This window comes from Gigantopelta aegis, chromosome 9 (assembly GCF_016097555.1).
Source record: "Gigantopelta aegis isolate Gae_Host chromosome 9, Gae_host_genome, whole genome shotgun sequence".
NCBI lineage: Eukaryota > Metazoa > Mollusca > Gastropoda > Neomphalida > Peltospiridae > Gigantopelta > Gigantopelta aegis.
Genome location: NC_054707.1, coordinates 41,066,249 through 41,085,429, shown reverse-complemented (window position 1 = coordinate 41,085,429; position 19,181 = coordinate 41,066,249). Strand labels below are relative to the sequence as shown.

At 34.3% G+C, this 19,181-nt stretch overlaps 1 protein-coding gene across 1 annotated transcript; it reads left to right on the top strand.

The window, feature by feature from the left end:
* Window positions 1–294: 294 nt before the first annotated feature.
* LOC121380705 (isocitrate dehydrogenase [NADP] cytoplasmic-like) lies at window positions 295–18,895 on the top strand. The gene is made up of 12 exons (XM_041509655.1): window positions 295–387; window positions 481–520; window positions 1,840–1,946; window positions 8,086–8,172; window positions 8,627–8,787; window positions 9,281–9,427; window positions 11,753–11,820; window positions 13,660–13,728; window positions 14,250–14,401; window positions 14,656–14,796; window positions 15,594–15,756; window positions 16,844–18,895. Exons 1-12 carry the CDS (start codon window positions 372–374, stop codon window positions 16,926–16,928), a joined length of 1,236 nt encoding a protein of 411 aa, XP_041365589.1. The 5' UTR covers window positions 295–371; the 3' UTR covers window positions 16,929–18,895.
* The last annotated feature ends 286 nt before the right edge of the window (window positions 18,896–19,181 follow it).

The following is a 19,181-nucleotide window of genomic DNA, read 5'->3' as shown; positions in this document are numbered from 1 at the left end:
ATAGTTGAATAACTTAAAAAATAATTATTAATATACATGAAATACAGAATACCACAGGCACCACAACTGGTATATCAAAGGCTGTGGTATGTGCTATCCTGTCAAATAGGAAAATGTAGTGGGTTTCCTCTCTTAAACTACATGTCAAAATTACCAAATGTTTGACATCCAGTAGCCGATGATAAATAAATCAATGTGCTATAGTGTTGTTGTTAAACAAAACAAACGTCTTCTTCTAACCCCCTACAAATGGAATGGATGGATCATAGTTTACACGCGGTCAAAGGTCACGCACCGACCTTGTCATTCATTTTGTGACGTTGATCAGTGTTTGTTTTCACTTCTGTCTAGGCAAGAGAACCGAGGAAGCAATGGGGAAAATAAAAGGTAACAATAACACGTTATGGCATTATGGCAAATGTAGTATTGTGAGTGTATTTAAGTTTAAGTAAACTATGCGATTATTGTTCTTATTTTTAGGCGGACCCGTGGTGGAAATGCAGGGAGATGAAATGACTCGGTGAGAACGCCGGCTATTTTATTTGTTATTTTTATTTTTTACTGCCTTGATTTTATGTCGATGGCATTCAGTTAATGGATAACTTTGTGTTTATTTATTGAAATATGTGCTCAGTGTTGTAATAAATATATTAGGTAATTTATACAAGCGATACACAAACAAACTGAAGCACTGTCGGTCGACGCGTCAGTCAAATTCGTGATAGAAACAGCTGATAAGTGTGGGCTCATATTTAACTGAACTTTGACCGGCAGCATACATGTATCTTTATGTGTCACGTTCATTCTTTTATCTACATTTTATGTTCTGTCCGTAATATTGTCTTCATGGATCTGCAAATCTGAACCTCACTTGTCTGAAAGAACAAGTGGGTGAGAGTGAGTGAAGTGACTCCATTTTTACTTCATACTTGTCCCATCCATTTGTAACCTAATATAGGAATGTACTTGTCCAACTTAAATGTAAACAAAACTGTCTCATAGCATAAAAATAATTATGTAAAATTAGTTGTTGTTTTTATTTGTTTGTGGGTTTTTTGTTTGTTTGGGTTTTTTAGTTGACTTGTCTGAGCTTGTTTGTTAGAACAGTAACTCTTTACTGGTCCTACACATAAAACCACTTGTCATGGGCAAGCATAAACCAGACAAGCTTTATTGTAATGCCCTAAAGTTCAGTTAAACCCATTTGTAGTGCTTTGTTATAGATTCTTATAATAGTAGACCGCTAATTTGAGAGGGGTTGGAATAGAAGTATTTAAAAAATTAGTTTTAAATATAGTCAAACCTCCATGCAAGCTCGAGCTGGTAAAGAATTATAGGAGAGGAACGGGTTAGTTGAGCCAATTTTTACTCTAACAAGTCCAGTGCCTAGATATGCTAGGTGATGGTTTATAGTCTAATGTTTGCAGCATACAGGTGTGCACACATTCTAGTCAAGTTATCATAAGTTAGTCTTGTCCCTGCATAATAGTGGGGTATCAAACATTTTATAAAAAATGGCTCAAATTACCCACCTTCTGGGGTAAGATGTGCCAGGTCAAGGGGCAAGTTGATCAATATACTGTACTTTACTTGAAGATTGTTTTATTCGAAGGCAAACAAATTCAAACATATTAAAGATCCCCCCATTGTTTTGAGATATTGAGCTGATATTTTGTGTATAGCTTTATTGTGTACTGTTACAGATCAAGTTTGTCTTTTATGCCCTTGAACTTAGGAGATAAGAAAATATGTTGGGTCCGGTAGGGGACATGTATTTCTTTAGCAGTATTCTCCGAATGCTTGTTTAATATAAATAAATTTTGTTTTTTAAATGTCTAGCATCATTTGGGATGCAATCAAAGAAAAGTTGATCTTACCATTTGTTGACCTTGAACTACATTCATATGACCTTGGCATCAAGAGCAGAGATGATACCAATGATGAAGGTATGTTTACTGCTAATTCGTTCAATGATTAATTAATTTTAATTTATATACAATTTAATATAGTTTTATATGGTGAATATTAAAAAATATGTAAATTTTAAAAACCACTGACTAAATAAATATTTATTCCCCTTACATGCTAGTTTTCAAGGTGCATGCCTAATTTGTTATATGCATAAAATCAATTTTGATCAGGACACACTGAATTTGATAAAATTAATTTAAGACAGAAGTAATGGGTAAGTTAATGGTAACAAAGCTAAAAATATTTTATACTGTCCAAAAACTCAGTTGGTGGCATTAAAATATACTCTTCAAAAAAAGAAACGCAAAAGGGTACAAATGGGTTATAACTCCGATTTTATGTTTCCTGCCGGTTCATGCTTTGTGAATATACGGTCATTGCATGTCCCAAACACATTCCCACGGTTACATTCGATAAAACGCAGCTACTGTAAAATAAAGTTTCAAAATGTGAATATTCGCAAAAACGCAGCCACGTGCAAACCATGGCACCACTGCACGTGCGTTGTCTGCACATGCAACATGAACACCGACAGTATAAAAGTGCAGGGTGTTCGCTTGCCTGGCCTCTGTATCTGGCCGACAGTTGACAATCCAGGACATGCCACGTCTCAGTGAACCGCAGAGAAACAATGACATCGGCCGACTAGACGCAGGCGAATCCAGAACGGCCGTTGCCAGGGCATTCCATGTGTCCCCAAGCACCATCTCCAGACTGTGGGACCGTTACCAGCAACATGGATCAACACGTGACCTCACTAGATCCGGTCGACCACGGGTCACTAACCCCGGACAGGACTGCTACATCCGGGTACGCCACCTTCGGGAACGATTGACTACTGCCACCTCCACAGCCGCAGCAATACCAGGTTTGCGCAGGATATCCGACCAGACCGTACGGAACCGCCTACGTGAGGTAGGAATTCGTGCCAGACGTCCAGTTCGAGGTGTCATCTTAACACCACAACACCGTTGACTCCGACTGCAGTGGTGCCAGATTCATCGACAATGGCCTCAACTGCGATGGAGACAGGTGTGGTTCAGTGACGAGTCCCGATTTCTGCTCCGACGTCATGATGGAAGATGTCGCGTGTATAGGCGTCGTGGTGAACGTTATGCGGCAAACTGCGTGCAGGAAGTGGACAGATTCGGCGGGGGTAGTGTCATGGTGTGGGCAGCCATCTCACACACTGGCAGAACTGACCTGGTCCACGTGCAGGGCAACCTGAATGCACAGGGCTACATTGACCAGATCCTCCGGCCACGCAGTGTTCCAACATGACAACGCCAGGCCTCACACAGCACGTCTCACAACGGCTTTCCTACAGAACAACAACATTAATGTCCTTCCTTGGCCATCACCGGATTTGAACCCAATTGAGCATCTATGGGACGAGTTGGACCGACAGCGACAACCACAGCCCCAGACCCTGCCCGAGCTGGCAGCAGCCTTGCAGGCCGAGTGGGCCACCATCCCCCGGGACGTCATCCGTACTCTGGTTGCTTCAATGGGCAGGCGGTGCCAGGCAGTTGTCAACACACGCAGAGGCCACACCCGGTATTGACTCCAGATGACCTTGACCTTGGTAGTGTGTCCTATCACTTACTCACAATGGACTAGAGTGAATTGTGAACAATCCTGCAACATTTGGTAATTATCGGACTCACCATTCAATAATTAAATCAATTCTCCAAATGTTACGACAATGTGGTTTTGCGTTTCTTCTTTTGAAGAGTATATAAATAGGCAGTATATTTTCAGGGATTATTATGTAAAAACCGTTAAAAGTAAAGGATAAACAAGGATTAAAAGTACAAAGAAGTCGGAGACAGAAGCAAGCAAGACAGACTTATAAAGCCTCACACATTCTGCTTTCATGTTGCCTCCAGGCATAAATCTCACGCAATGGAAGATTCAATAAAATATTGGTTTATAATGAAGCTTATTTGTATGCATACAGTTATGTAATACATTTTATAGTGTATTCCATTCTTAAGATATATTGACCCTTGTGTTGCTTGTTAGCCCCCCTACCATTCCTTCTGTCTATCTGTCTCTGTCTGTTCTGTCTGTCCATCTGCCCCACATATAGTTTTTCAGATGTCTTTATCACAATGCCTTGAGATATTTAACTGAAATTTTGTGCATAGCTTTTTCATGTACTGTTGCAGATCAACTTTAATTTTCATACAAAATCAAATTTCCCAATTTTCTGAAGATATTTTGAGATAAAATGTATATAGCTTTATATAATGTTACAGATCAAATTAGGTGACAAGCAGTACTCTAAATTCTAAGAATGCTTGTTATAGATGCACCATTGAGAATGGTGTGAATTCATGCAAACACCCCCTAATGTATATTGTGGATTGGTCTGCCACAGATGTAAAAATTACAATTGATCAGCTTGAAGGTGCGACTCATGTGACATATATATATGATTGCATGCTTCTTGAGATGAGATAAGAATAATATTTGACCCCAAAACTATTAAATTTCCCCTATTATAATCCCGTGTAGTACATCTATATAATTAATTAGTCAACTATAACTGATTTGTCTATGTACTTATTTATTAATACGGTATAATATGAGAACCGGGAACACTTCCAATACTATGTTCTTTTTGCCGTCTCTTGTTTCATTTATTTATTAGATTATTTATTTACTTATGTATTTGTTTGTTTGCTTTGTTTGTTTTTATAATTACCCGGTTTTTTGTTTTTTGTTGTTTGTTTTTTTATACAAAGAGAACATAATTTGTCCTGACGGGAGTGTATTCCTGCTAGCTCATATTCAATACTATGATATAATCGATTGATCGATTGGCTCGTGCCTTGATTGACTAATTAATTTATTTATTTAGTCATTCTTTAGTCAAATATTTATTTATTTATTATTTATATATTATTTATTTATATTTCTCTTGGCTAGTATTAAATGAGCATAACTCTGTTCCATTTTGTTTTAATTAATTAATTTATTATTATTTTATTATTATTATTATTATTTTTTTATTTTTTTATTATTATTATTCCATATATTTCTTTCTTCAAAATAGATTGATATATCTTAATTCAATTGTTTTAAAAATTATTATTGGGTAGTAGTAGTTAATATTAATAATAAATATGAGTATATATTGATGGAAAGAAATAAGAGAACATCTGGTATTTGAGACCAAATTTAAATCACTGTAAATGAGTGCAGGGTATACAATACAGTGGCCTAATGTTGGATTGAATATCGGCAACATACTTAAATTTATGATACTGTGAATGGGGGGTTTAGGCTACAGTCAATATGTGCTACAACTATTTTCGTGTTTCATTGCTTCTTTTTGCTGGTGTAATTAATAAAATATTAAGTTTTTCGGTCGGATTTACATCATCATCACCATTACCTCTGTCGTAATCATCACCACTATTATAACTACTACTACTACAACTATTAATATTATTACTACTACCCTGTTACGTTTGGATCTTGATTGAACCTGTACTAGAAATAATTATGTAACTCCGGTGGCTTGGGGTCAGAATCTCGCACCTCTATATATTAGGTTTATGTGTTGTGGTGTGCATGAGCAAGGTAGCGTGTTTGAGAGTGAACGTTTTTGTGTAAATGCCGTTTTAAGGAAGTTTGTTCTTTTGAAGTATGTACATGTATTTATAATCCGTTTGTGTTTGACGTACTTGAAGTTGTATCGGAATGATCAACTGTATTGTGATGTACTCAGAATGATGTATACTGTCATATATAAGCTATGTATTTTATTATATTCTGTGTGCATACTTAAGTATGGATAGATCGTTTACAGTTTGTTCAGTTAACTGCTGGGGACTTGCAGGAGTTAAAAAGAGAAAAGATGTCTTTAATTATTTACTGTCAAAACGGTTCTCAGTTTACTTTCTTCAAGACACCAATTTTACAACAAAAAAAAAACTGTTTATTCGTGCAGAGTGGGGGTTTGAATGCATTTGTAATTGTAATAATAGCCAATCTCGCGGAGTTGCAATATTGTTAAATAATAATTTTGAATATAAAATACATTCAATATTTAGAGATGACAATGGAAATTTACTCATTGTAGATATAACAATTTGTAATCTACGTTTAACTTTGGTAAACTTATATGGTCATTATATTGGTGACAATATAAGGATATTGTATGATATTTTGTATTATACTGAATCGCATAATATTCCAGGAATATTTCTACGAGTAGATTTCGAAAAAGCATTCGACTCCATTTCATGGTCATATATACACAAAACCCTTGACTTTTTCGGATTTGGAACAGATATTAAATGCTGGATTTCTGTTTTTTACCAAAATATAAAATCAAGTGTTATAGTTAATGGAAATGTGTCTTCATCATTTAATATATATAGAGGCTGTAGGCAAGGTGATCCATTATCTCCTTATGTATTTCTTCTCTGTGTAGAAATTCTTGCAGGACTTATACGTAAAAATAAGAAAATTAAAGGCATCTCAATAAACAATAAAGAATACCTAATTTCACAGTATGCCGATGATACTGATTTTATACTTGATGGTAGTAGAACGTCCTTTGAAGAAGCAATAAATACCTTGAATATGTTTTCCGAATTATCAGGACTCAATATTACTTATGATAAATCAGAGGTAATCTGTATTGGCTCTCTTAGGAATAGTCCAATACGATATTTACAAAATCTTAATCCAAAATGGAATCCTCCTTCATTTAAAGCACTTGGAATTATTTTTAGTACCGACTTGAATGAAATGACCAAACTTAATTATAATTCTAAACTATTTGAAATTAAACAAATTATAAATACATGGATGAGAAGGTTGTTAACACCACTTGGAAGAATAGCTATCATAAAATCTCTGTTAATATCTAAGCTTAGTTATCTACTTCTAACATTACCAAATCCATCGGAAACATTTCAGAAAGAATTGCACACGATGTTATTAATTAATGTTTCATCTTTTGAAGACTTTATCAGAGCCAATTTTTTATAATTCCAATATAAAATTAACAGTAAATCTTTTTTAAAAAAGAAATGGCTTGGGAAAGGTGTATCTCAAATCTGTGATCTTGTCGATGAGTACGGCAACTTTTTAACTTTAACTGCATTTAATAATTTATACAAATTAAATGCATCTTTTTTAGAGTATCAAGGAGTTATTAACTCACTTAGAAACAAATATTCCTTTAGATGATTCTCCTTTGTTCTATCAGAAATGGCTCGAAACTATATTATTACACACTTGTAACTTCTGAAAAGCCAAATTCTGCAATATCAAAATGGCAAAATTATTTTATTTCAGAGCTTAATTGGCACACTATTTATTTAAAACCATTTGTAACCACGCAAGAAATAAAACTTAGATGGTTCCAATATAGAATACTTCATAGAATATTAACTACTAATAGTTTCGCATATAAATTAAAATTAATTGACAGTGAAACGTGTACGTTTTGTCATGAAGGAAAAGAATCTATAGTGCATTTATTTTGGGAATGTAAAATTGTTCAGAACTTTTGGAATGATTATTTAAATTGGTTATCAAACTCATGTAAGCATATATGTAATTTAAAGCTTTCTCTTGAGCTAGTGATATTTGGATGTAAAGATAATATTAAAACAGATGTTTTTGACCTGCTACTATTATTAGCTAAATATTTTATATATAAATGTAAAGTGCAAAGGGTCCAATTAAATATTATACACTTCCAAAATGAAGCTAAACAAAGATATAAAGTAGAAAAATTTATTTACCTTAGTAAGAACAATCTTAATAAATTCTTCACCAAGTAGTCAGTGTATTATTCTCTCTTTGAACAGACCTAATTTTTGTAACTTTTCTTGTGCATCGTCTTGTTCCCAGCGGTCCACGCATTAATTGAGAGAGAGAGGCGGGGATGGAGAGGGGGTGGGGTGAGGTGGGGTTTGAAAGCCAATACCCTAAAGTATTATATTATGTTGTTTTATTATTTTTATGTACACAACCCATGTTTTACCCTTGGCATGTGTTCTAATTGTAAACAAGGGGCTGGCAATAAAACTTGTAATAAAAAATAAAAAAAAATTCCCCTATGTAGTCATTAATTATTGTTTTCAGTGACTAAAGACGCAGCCTATGCTATCAATAAGTACAATGTTGGAATCAAATGTGCCACCATTACACCTGATGAGAAACGAGTTGAAGGTATAGTATAGAATACTTTACTATTACGGTACTCAGAGACCCTGTGTACATGCTTTTAAAAATGCATGCATGGATTGAGTCTTCATCTATTGAATTGATAGCCAATTCATTTTATAGTTGAAAATTTACATTTTTTTTTTTTCTTAGTGAGAACGATATTACTTACAATAAGATTGTATCTTGATTTTTTTTCTTTTTTCTGTTTAAATCTGTCCCAGACACAGTTTCTGGCTATTGTTGTTAAACATTAATTCATTCATTCATTCAGTTCCAGCAAGCAATATTCTGCTTTATTTTATCAGTGTTTTACATACACCTATACTATAAAGTTTAAAATTTTAATTCTGTAATTATGTTTGGTATATATTTGGAAAACCCCCACCATTTAGTCATATGAATTAAACACTTTAAATTCATTATACCAGTACAATTTCATATTTAACTGTTTTTTCAGAATTTAATCTCAAACAGATGTGGAAATCACCAAATGGAACGATCAGAAACATTCTTGGTGGTACTGTTTTCAGAGAAGCCATTATTTGTAAGAACATTCCTCGATTGGTTCCAGGGTGGATCAAAAGTATTGTGATTGGTCGTCATGCTTTTGGAGATCAGGTGACACTTTGCAAGGGATATCTATAGTCAACAGAATTAATATTAATATTGCCCTTTAAATATGATTTTTAAAACTACAATTTCTTCTATTGTAATGTGTCAGTATGGTGGCATGTTCTTAAACTTAATGATTTAAACAACAATTTTGAGCAAACAAGATGACAAGAATTGTTACAAATCAATGTGTATTAATTCCTATCCGATATGTTTTTCGGTAGCAAGATTTTTGTGCATGTGATGGGTCAGATTTTACTGCAACAGTCATCTATGATCAAAAATTGCTAAAATAATATGACACTAACAAAAATTAACAAAACGTTTCCTGGCTTAAAAATTAAAAAAAAAAAAATCTATTTGTGTTAACTAAAATTTTCAAATGTTTAGAAAAACAGTCTACTATCTAGACCAAGTATCAAAATCAAAAAGTGAACTTGTGGTTAAATAAACATTCCTTTCCTTTCCCTTCCTTATGTCGGTGGTTTGCACATTTCAGTACAAAGCGACCGACTTTGTCGTCCCTGGTCCGGGGAAGGTGGAGATGAAATACACCCCAGCAGACGGTGGCACTCCTCAGGAGTACACAGTGTTTGACTTCCAGAAGTCGGGCGGGGTCGCCATGGGCATGTACAACACTGATGATGTAAGTAGGACGCTAACATGATAGTGTATGCCCTTGATAGACAGTGTAGAGGGCTCACCTGAGGTGTTCCGGTTCTAAGATTGAATCTCCTCAGTGGACTCGCAGGGATTTTTCCTGTCTAATCCGGTGTCTCACATAAACACACATTTTATTTTTGCCAAAAAATATACATTTTGTAGACGTACATACATATTTATATATAAAATAATATAATGTGCACACTGCGGGGAATGGTATGTAGCATCGGGTTACAATCGATAAAATTCTATAGTAACTGGGTAATGCATGCATAGCAATAATATACATATGGTATATCAAAGTCAGTGGTATCAGGGATAGAAACAGGAGGTGAAATATGGCCTGCTGTTATTATTGGTTTAAATAGCAGGCCAAAACAAATATGGCCTGCTAAGAAAACAAATATGGCCTGGTGAAAATAAGACTGCACAGAGTGAATGAAGGGTTTAGGACAGTGTGGAAAATTAGGACCTTTTAGATGTATTTTAGAGCATTAATAATTAAAACAAAACAATCATGAGCTTAGCCTCAGCTAATTAGAAGTTGAGATGATAGTACGTATATCTATCTCTCAAAAAATGACCTGTGATTTTTTAGTAATTTTAGCAGGTGAATGTTTATTTCACCTGCTAGGTCTTAAAAAATGGACTGCTTTTTGCAGGCTGCTGTTTCGAGTCCTAGGTATGTATACTGTTAATGAAAAACTGTAGCGGATTTCTTCTGAAAATTACATCTCATAATTGCCAAATGTTTGACATCCAGTAGCTGATGATTACCTAATCAATGTGCTCTAGTCATGTCATTAAACATGCTCTCTCACAGATGGTTGACCTAATTATTGACCCAATAAGGTATTATATGACAATATATACATTTGATTTGTACCTAAAAGTATTTTATTGAACCATCTACATAATCACCATATCACACTTATTATTAATATTTTATAAAAATAATTGAATTATGGGTACGGTCCATAATTCTGAGAAAAATAATGGCTATTTGGAGAGCAGAGGTGTGACGTATTATTTTGAGTCACGTGACGGGCATTCCCCAAATAACCGCAGTGCCAAATCGACTTACCAAGCTCGTGTAACGAAAACGCTTGACCGTCCTCTGCAACGTAGGGTAAATAGAAAAAAAACCCAATGATAATAAGTTATTAAAAAATAATAAAAACATGTACTGAATGATAAACGGCAGGCTGAACTTGTCCCTGCATGTAGAACTGGATTCAACTGGGTTAAGTAATAATTAGCCAACCTTTGGACGACAAAACATGCAACAATACACTGTTTTTTTACGCTATACATTAAAACCGAAATACCACTTTGCGAACCAGTCAAAATAATTTCAACACGCGCCTAATAATAATAATAATAATAAATGGTGAGTTCATGTTCTGACTGTTTATTATTTTATTTCAGCGTATTCGCGGTTATTTTCGTCATGAAATAATATATTTTTTATTATTTGCCATGTATATAGCCGGCCCTAATTTGCCAAGTCTCTATACACGGTGATCGTTTATATAAAATCCAAAAATACATTATACGGTTGTCATATATATAGCCTCATCACAACGAGTCTGTTTTTCAATATTTTTCATGTCTCATCACAAGAAGAGTTCCAAATTTTAAAAAATAAGCGTATCATGGAATTCTCTCGATCGTAGTTCAATTAAAATATTATGGATCATACAATAACTAGGTTTGGTATTCCAAATGAATGTAAGTTTCATTTATAATGCATATTTAGAGAAACAAGGCCCACTAAATCCGTGATTGAGCTCCTTTAAGTACCCTAAAATCCTAAAAAGTCATTCCATTGTATAATTTTTATACCAGTTAAATTTTTCTTAAGAAACACTTACGATTTTATTTTAAGAAAGTAATGTTTATTTTAAATAAGATGTGTCATAGTTTTTAATTTTTTTAGGACTTCATAGGTTTTCTATAAGAACCTGTGACATTGTTGAATCTTAAGGTGTGCATCATTTAAAAATAAATTTGGATAATTATGGCTCGACTCGACAGCCCTCTGAGATTTGAAAATTTGCGTAAACCATTTATGGGTTACGCAAAATCAAATTCAGATAACCCATTTCTTTTTTACCTAACCCATCATGTAAATTATGTCATAAATTCAGTGCATGACCTAAAAATGGGTTACGAAAACTATACTTACGCGAGCGATGCGCAAACAAAACTATCGCTCTCACGATTTTCAGAGGCTTGCTCAGTTGACTGGTGTGTTGAATTTAAGACAGAACTTTTGTACTTACTTATTTTTCTTATTATATTGCAGAGTATCAGAGATTTTGCATTCAGTTCCATGACCTTTGCTCTGAATAAGGGTTGGCCACTTTACTTAAGGTAACAGGAATTTCATAAAAGACTGTACAATTTTTTTATTTATTGGTACTCAGAATAAAGAGTATGACAAATATTTTGAAAAGTCTATAGCCACAGGGCTAGTGGGTTTGTGAAAACCACTAGCCCACCAAGATAAACCACTAGCCCACCAAGATAAACCACTAGCCCACCAAGATAAACCACTAGCCCACCAAGATAAACCACTAGCCCACCAAGATAAACCACTAGCCCACCAAGATAAACCACTAGCCCACCAAGATAAAGCACTAGCCCACCAAGATAAAGCACTAGCCCACCAAGATAAAGCACTAGCCCACCAAGATAAAGCACTAGCCCACCAAGATAAAGCACTAACCCACCAAGATAAACCACTAGCCCACCAAGATAAACCACTAGCCCACCAAGATAAACCACTAGCCCACCAAGATAAAGCACTAGCCCACCAAGATAAAGCACTAGCCCAAATTCCTGATCAATTATAACTGGATTTTTATATAATTTTTGTAACATTACACAGTTACGAGTATAACAGTAAAATAAAACAACCACTTAAATCATGTTGTAACTTTCAGGTTTTTGTCATGTTGCACGTTTGGTTTTTTTGTCAAGTGTGATCCATCGTCATTGTTCCGTTTTCGCTTTTGCCCTCCCCCCTGGGAAAAATAATTGAGCAAACTCATGGTTGATATCTAAACCCACTATCAAAATAATTAAATTTAAATGAGGGTATGACAGTGTGACACACGGTAATAGATGGTTCAGTGTATTCGGTAGTGGGTGATACAATTAGGGCCCTACGGTGATGCCAATTGCTCAAATACAGGGCATTATCCCGTGTCAGACCGATATCAAAAGAATATAATGGCGATATCTAATCCGTTGTTAATTGATGAACAAAAAAGGTATCATCTTGTATCGGCAGCTGTGACGCATTATCCAGACCGCTACACATAATAGGCCAAGCAGAGTCATTGCATGTGCGGTTACCATTAAAGTAAATTATTTTCCTGATTACCGATAACCACATGTTAGCGAAGTGTTAAATTAGAAAACAATAGGTAAATAAAACAAACTGAAATTCAAAGCATTACTTGATTGAGATTAACCTGTTGTCGCGATTGGTGATTTCCAAGTTCTTAGCCTAAAACATGTGCGAGATTAACTACCACGTGACGTGTCCAACCAATCAAAACATGCATGTCATTAGACCTATTTCCTGTGCCAGAAACTTGAAAGAGAAAAGTAAACAATGCATGCTGTAACTGTGGTGATGTAGAGATAGCATTTTACTGCAGTTTGCAGACCTAGTTCAAGTGGATTATTATTATATACTGATATACTGATTTAAATTTATTAAACGAAATTTCAGCCGAGAGAAAAAGAAAACAAACAAACAAAAACACGATTGAGCGATAAGGAGGGGGTGGAAACCACTAGCCCTGCGGGCTAGTGGTTTTGCATTTCTCACTAGCCCGAACTTAAAAACCACTAGCCATGGGCGTCGGGCTAGCGGATTTGTCGAACTGCAGAATACATGAGGCCAATTTACAAAAGCTGATTTTGTCTTACACATGTTTAACTAGGTTCATTTGCAATGCTTAAATACCTGCATTTAAGAAGAAAAACAGGCTTTGTAAATTCTGCCCAATTAAAAATTCGCAAAATATATTTTTAAAAATATCATTACTGGATGAATTATGTAATTAGAAAAAGGCAGAAACAGTTATCAGTGTTCATTACTTACTTTAGTACAATGCTACGTTTCTGCTTTGTTCATTATTTCAGTTAATGATTTGTCATTATAGTCATAATTATCCAAATTATACTATTTCCTTGCAGTACCAAAAACACAATATTGAAGAAATATGATGGACGATTTAAAGACATCTTCCAAGAAGTATATGATAAGTATGTACCGTTTGCTGAATGACATAAGAACAAAATTATAGTTTAGCACTATTTTTCTAGTATGAGCACAAAAAGATTGATTGCTGCTTAATAGAAAAATAATCTCCGTCATCTGTTTGACATCCAGTAGCCGATGATTAATAAATCAATTAATTTATATATATATATATATATATATATATATATATATATATATATATATATATATATTTATTTATTTATTTATTTATTTATTTAGTTACTGTTGAAGATTATGTCTCTAGCTATCCTTTCAGTATTAAAAAGATTAAGATCACAAAAGTAGGACTCTAATTATATTTTCTGATTTCACTGGATACTTTAAAAGAAAGTTTATAATATTTTTAACAGTCAGCTTAACCATCATTTACAGTTTTTGGGTTTTTTCATAACCTAACCTAGAAAGTAATTGTGAAATATTTCTAATTTTTCTTATAACATTCATTGTGTAACTTTCTAATACCTTTGGAATCTATCTTTTTTCTTTTTGTTTCATTTGTTAGAGAGTATAAACAGAAGTTTGAAGCTAAGAATATCTGGTATGAACATCGGCTGATCGATGACATGGTTGCATATGTGATGAAATCAGAAGGAGGCTTTGTCTGGGCGTGTAAGAACTATGATGGTGATGTTCAGTCAGATTCTGTCGCTCAAGGTAAGCATTAGACACTACATATTTTACACTGAAATAACACAATAAAACAATAATTGATACCTGTAAAAAATATATAACTTACATCAATCAATCTGGGTTTATAGTTACATTAATGAATGTTTATCTCAGTGCATGATTTAAAAAAAAAATTGATTTTTTTTTTTTTTAAATGTTAATTGAATAAAAAAAATTAAAGTTTTCTTTATTTTATTTTTTTCTGTGTTGAAAAATTTGTATTTTGTGTTTTAATTGAGGATTTGGATCTCTGGGCATGATGACCAGCGTACTGATTTGTCCTGATGGGAAGACCGTTGAGGCTGAAGCAGCCCACGGAACAGTGACCCGACATTTCCGCTTCCATCAACAGGGAAAAGAGACCTCAACTAACTCAATAGGTATCAATTTCCTCAGTTTTAGGAAGATGAAAGTTAAAGTTTGTTTAGTTTAACGACACCACTAGAGCACATTGATTTATTAGTCATCAGCTGTAATTTAGACATATAGTCTTAGAGGAGAAACCTGCTACATTTTTATATCGGTAGCAACAGATTTATTATATACACCATCCCACTGACAGGATAACACATACAACAGCCTTTGTTACACCAGTTGTGGAGCACTGGCTGGAACAAGAAATAGCTCGATAGTGTTCAATCCTAGACCGACCGTAAATCAGGCGAACCCCTTACCACTAAGCTATATCTGTGGGATGGTGCATATAAAAGATCCCTTGCTGCTTATCGAAAAGAGTAGCCCATGAAGTGGCGACAGCAGGTTTCTTCTCTCAATATATGTGTGGTCTGTAACCATATGTCTGATGCCATATAACCGTAAATAAAATTTGTTGAGTGTGTCTTTAAATAAAACATTTCCTTCTTCTTCAGGATAGTCCTTAACCATACATGTATGTCCAATGCCCTATAACCATAAATACATTTGTTTTGGGTTTTGTTAAATAAAACATTTCTTTCTTTCTAAAATACAATTCATATTTATTTTCAAATTCTAAATGGGAATACTTTTATATATCTTTGGAAAAAATGTCAGCTTATAAGCAGAATTGTTAATATGGCCTGTTATTAGTGTTATTAGTATTTTGGAATTAATTTACAGAATGATTTATTATTTGATTAATTCACATAATTTTGTTGCTTAATTGTTGAACTAAAGAGTTGAATTAATTTTGTTGCAGCATCTATATTTGCCTGGACCCGTGGCCTTGCACACAGGGCTAAACTCGATGACAACAAAGAGCTGGCTAAATTTTGCACCACTTTAGAGAAAGTCTGTATTGACACAATAGAATCTGGGTTCATGACCAAAGACCTTGCAATCTGTGTCAAAGGAATGAAAAAGTGAGTTGAAAACTACACAAAATCCGTCGACCTACAAAGAAAGTAAAGTTCAAAACTACAGTTTCTCCTCATCATCTTATAACATTGTTTTAACATTGTTTCCTAATATTTAAAAACATAAATATTTTCATTATTTTTCTGTTTAGATTATATGACCTCATGGTTTGCACACATACAGTATTATACATTACATTAAATCTTAAATTATATTAATACATAACATGTTCATAAAATTTTCTTGTATTAATATGGTTACCTAGACTGTTAAAAATGGTATTTCTTCCAAATATTTTTAATTTATCCTATTTTGATCCTCTTCTGTTTAGAAAATATTTAGTTATACGAGCTACTCTCGATTCACTAATATCAAAACCTATATTAGCTCGGCCATTTACCTTTCGACCGACCATTCAAAATTGCGCCAAATTCCCTCAATCAAAATTGCGCACCCTTTTCTCTTTGGCATTTAACTGCTCCATTCAAATTCCATAGCACCCCACCAACCCCACCCGCCTGCTACCGATTTGATCGGGCTGCTGGTGCTCCCTTGCACCTGCCAGTGCAGGCGGTCCCCCCTCTCTCCCCCACCCTTTCCTGTCATGCTGAAATTGTCTGCTAGTGTAATTGGCCACTAGAAATTGGTTGCTAGAATCCGCTCGGTAAAAAGCCCCACACAGTCGGAATTTTTTCCTTTAATTCAAAGTGAAGATCATTTCAGATGGTATTTCTTGGTCTCCATGAGCTCGAAATAGATCACAATATACGATTAGGGTGGGAAAATGTGATGGTAGTTGTTAGTCGAGCAAAATTCCTCGGAACCGTTCAGATCTGCTATAGGCTTAATGCCTCGGGCAGATTAACCTCACAGTGTGCTTGCACTCGAGGTTAATCTTGATGAACTAATATACATATACAGACTTAATAATGATTGTTACACAACAGATTTGTCTTAAATGCATGGGGTCCCTAGGGAAGGGACAGTATGATCATTTGTAACTGAATATATGGTAATATTTACGAGTAGTAAAAAGCAAACAATTTACTTGGTTAGTTAACTCTTTTTTTCTCTCTCTCTCTCTTTTTTCAGTGTACAACGTGAGGACTACTTATCTACATTTGAGTTCATGGATAAACTGGCAGAAAACCTGAAGAAAAATCTGTCACAGAGTTGACTGGACATGTCTGTAGTCCACAGCAAATTATGAAGATATTTTATGCAAAGCAGTTCCTAACTTTAAACATCTATTCCAATCAAATTGCTTCATTTATATCATGTGATCAAACAATAATTACCAGGTTTATGCACCAAAAGGTCATTTTGGATCCTAAAAGGCATATTGAATGCAAAAAACTTGTATTTGATGAAAAAGTCGATATTGGATGTGTGCTCTTTTCTACATTAAAGTGACGTCATTCTCATTTGTTTACATTTTTCAACAGTGTTCGTGCTGTGCAAGTTCCACAGAAAAAAAGAAAAAAAAAGTAAATAAAAATAACTGACTCAAAGAAATGTAGATAGGAAAAGACAGAAGCAATATGATCAGATTTAAGATTTCCATTTTGAGTATCGCTGATAGTCAGCATCCATGTTGTATATTAAATTACTCAGCACGTTCACACAAAAAGTCACCCCCCAAAAACCCCACTACTATCACCCAATGTTGAACCCTTACCACCCACCTTCCAAAATAAAAAACAAATAAAAGAATATATATATAAGTAAATATACAAGTACCTATTTGGGAGGAGGGGAGATCTAGAAAATTATCTATTTTTCTAAGATTATGGGCCGAATTTACAAAGCTTGTTTGTCTTAAACGGTAGTGTTTAAACATTGTAGATACACTTACTTACATGTGTAAGATGTAAACAGGCTTCGTATATATTTGGCCCAATATATTTTTTTGTATTGGGGTATACTTAAACATTTATTCATCTTTTAAGAAGTAGCAAAGCTTAAAAATATAAGTTCTAGTGAATCATTAATTTCTTGGTGGTTTGAAGTGGGGAGGCATTTCACGGACACATGGTGCATCTGCAGACACAGTTTGAATGAAATTATATCATTGAAGGGTGGGTGTGTTCTATCATTTTTGGAACAGTTCTAATCTAAATGTCACTTCATTCAGAAAAAAAAATTCATTGTATGAATGGCATGAAGTCACTTTTCTTCTTTTTTTTCACTTCACCAGTTATTTGAAATGGATTGTAAAACGAGGAAGTGCAATTACAGTATCAGGACTTTGCAAAATTGAATGTGTACAAAACTCCCAGTCATCATGACTACATGTGGTTCACATCCTGAAACAAAACCTGTGATATTTACCAGAACATAATCAGCGATGTAGAAACAATAGCTGTGGCCTTGTACATTAAATTAACCGTCCAGGGTTGGAAGAGAAATATATAGCAGTGAAACCCCTATAAACCAGACATCCATGGGAACATGTAAAAAGTCCAGTTAGCATGTGTATATTGCATTAGCCATCGGTGTTCATAATCACATAATCAGCCAATGTCATATTCAGAGCATATATCTGGTTTTCAAAGGTAAAATTTACTTTGGGACAGGATTATTCATCCATGTTCATTAGAGGGTTCCAGTTTTAACTTAAATTAAGTAAATCATGAGACCTTAAAAATGTCCCGTTATGAGAGAATTCTGGTTTACTGAGGGTTTCACTGTACCACCCAGCATGTATATACATAACAAACATAGGTGTCTGCATTCCAGTAAAATATAATAGGTGGGTGAAAAAGTACCTCTGTACTTTAATTAAAACTGGTCAGCTATCGATTACTTGGGGGAAAAAAACAAAAAAAGAAGAGTAGATTTGTAGATAAAACTAAATTTTCTTGGAATTTCGGTTTTAGTACCACCCAAAAACTGTCTGTTCTTCGATGAAAACCTTACAATAAACATTACTTTTCAAGACCCTGCAATTTTTTATCTACATTCCATTGTCACATACAATTATGAGTTAATATTCCTTTGAAGTGTTTTCTACATTTACATGTTCAAGTTGGTCTATCATTAGTATATCTGTATTTATGTTTTAAAAACAAAATTGGAAATTGTCTCTTTTTTTTCTGTTGCAATTATATTCTGAATCACTGAAGCAATAAATCATTCATAGCTCGATTGCATTCTGTTGAGTAATTTCACATCTAAAAGTCTATAATGAGTGATCACTACAGGTGTTTATAGGCACAGTTACTCGTGTTTATCAAAACCTAAGAATTTTCAGATATGTTTATGACATAAAACACAGATATGTGTAACTTAAAGCAATCTGTATTTTTATTGCTTAATGCAAAGTAGTAATTTTATGCTTTCAACTAGATTGTTCTCTTTTCCCCCTTTCCCTCTATCCCTCTTTCCCTCTATTGAATTAACAATTGTGTAATGGAGCTGTGGATTCCAA

Coding starts and splice junctions, on each gene's coding strand:
- LOC121380705 (XM_041509655.1), top strand. Junction 9,428..11,752: donor GCATGTACAACACTGATGAT/GTAAGTAGGACG, acceptor ATTATATTGCAG/AGTATCAGAGATTTTGCATT. Junction 14,402..14,655: donor GTCAGATTCTGTCGCTCAAG/GTAAGCATTAGA, acceptor GTTTTAATTGAG/GATTTGGATCTCTGGGCATG.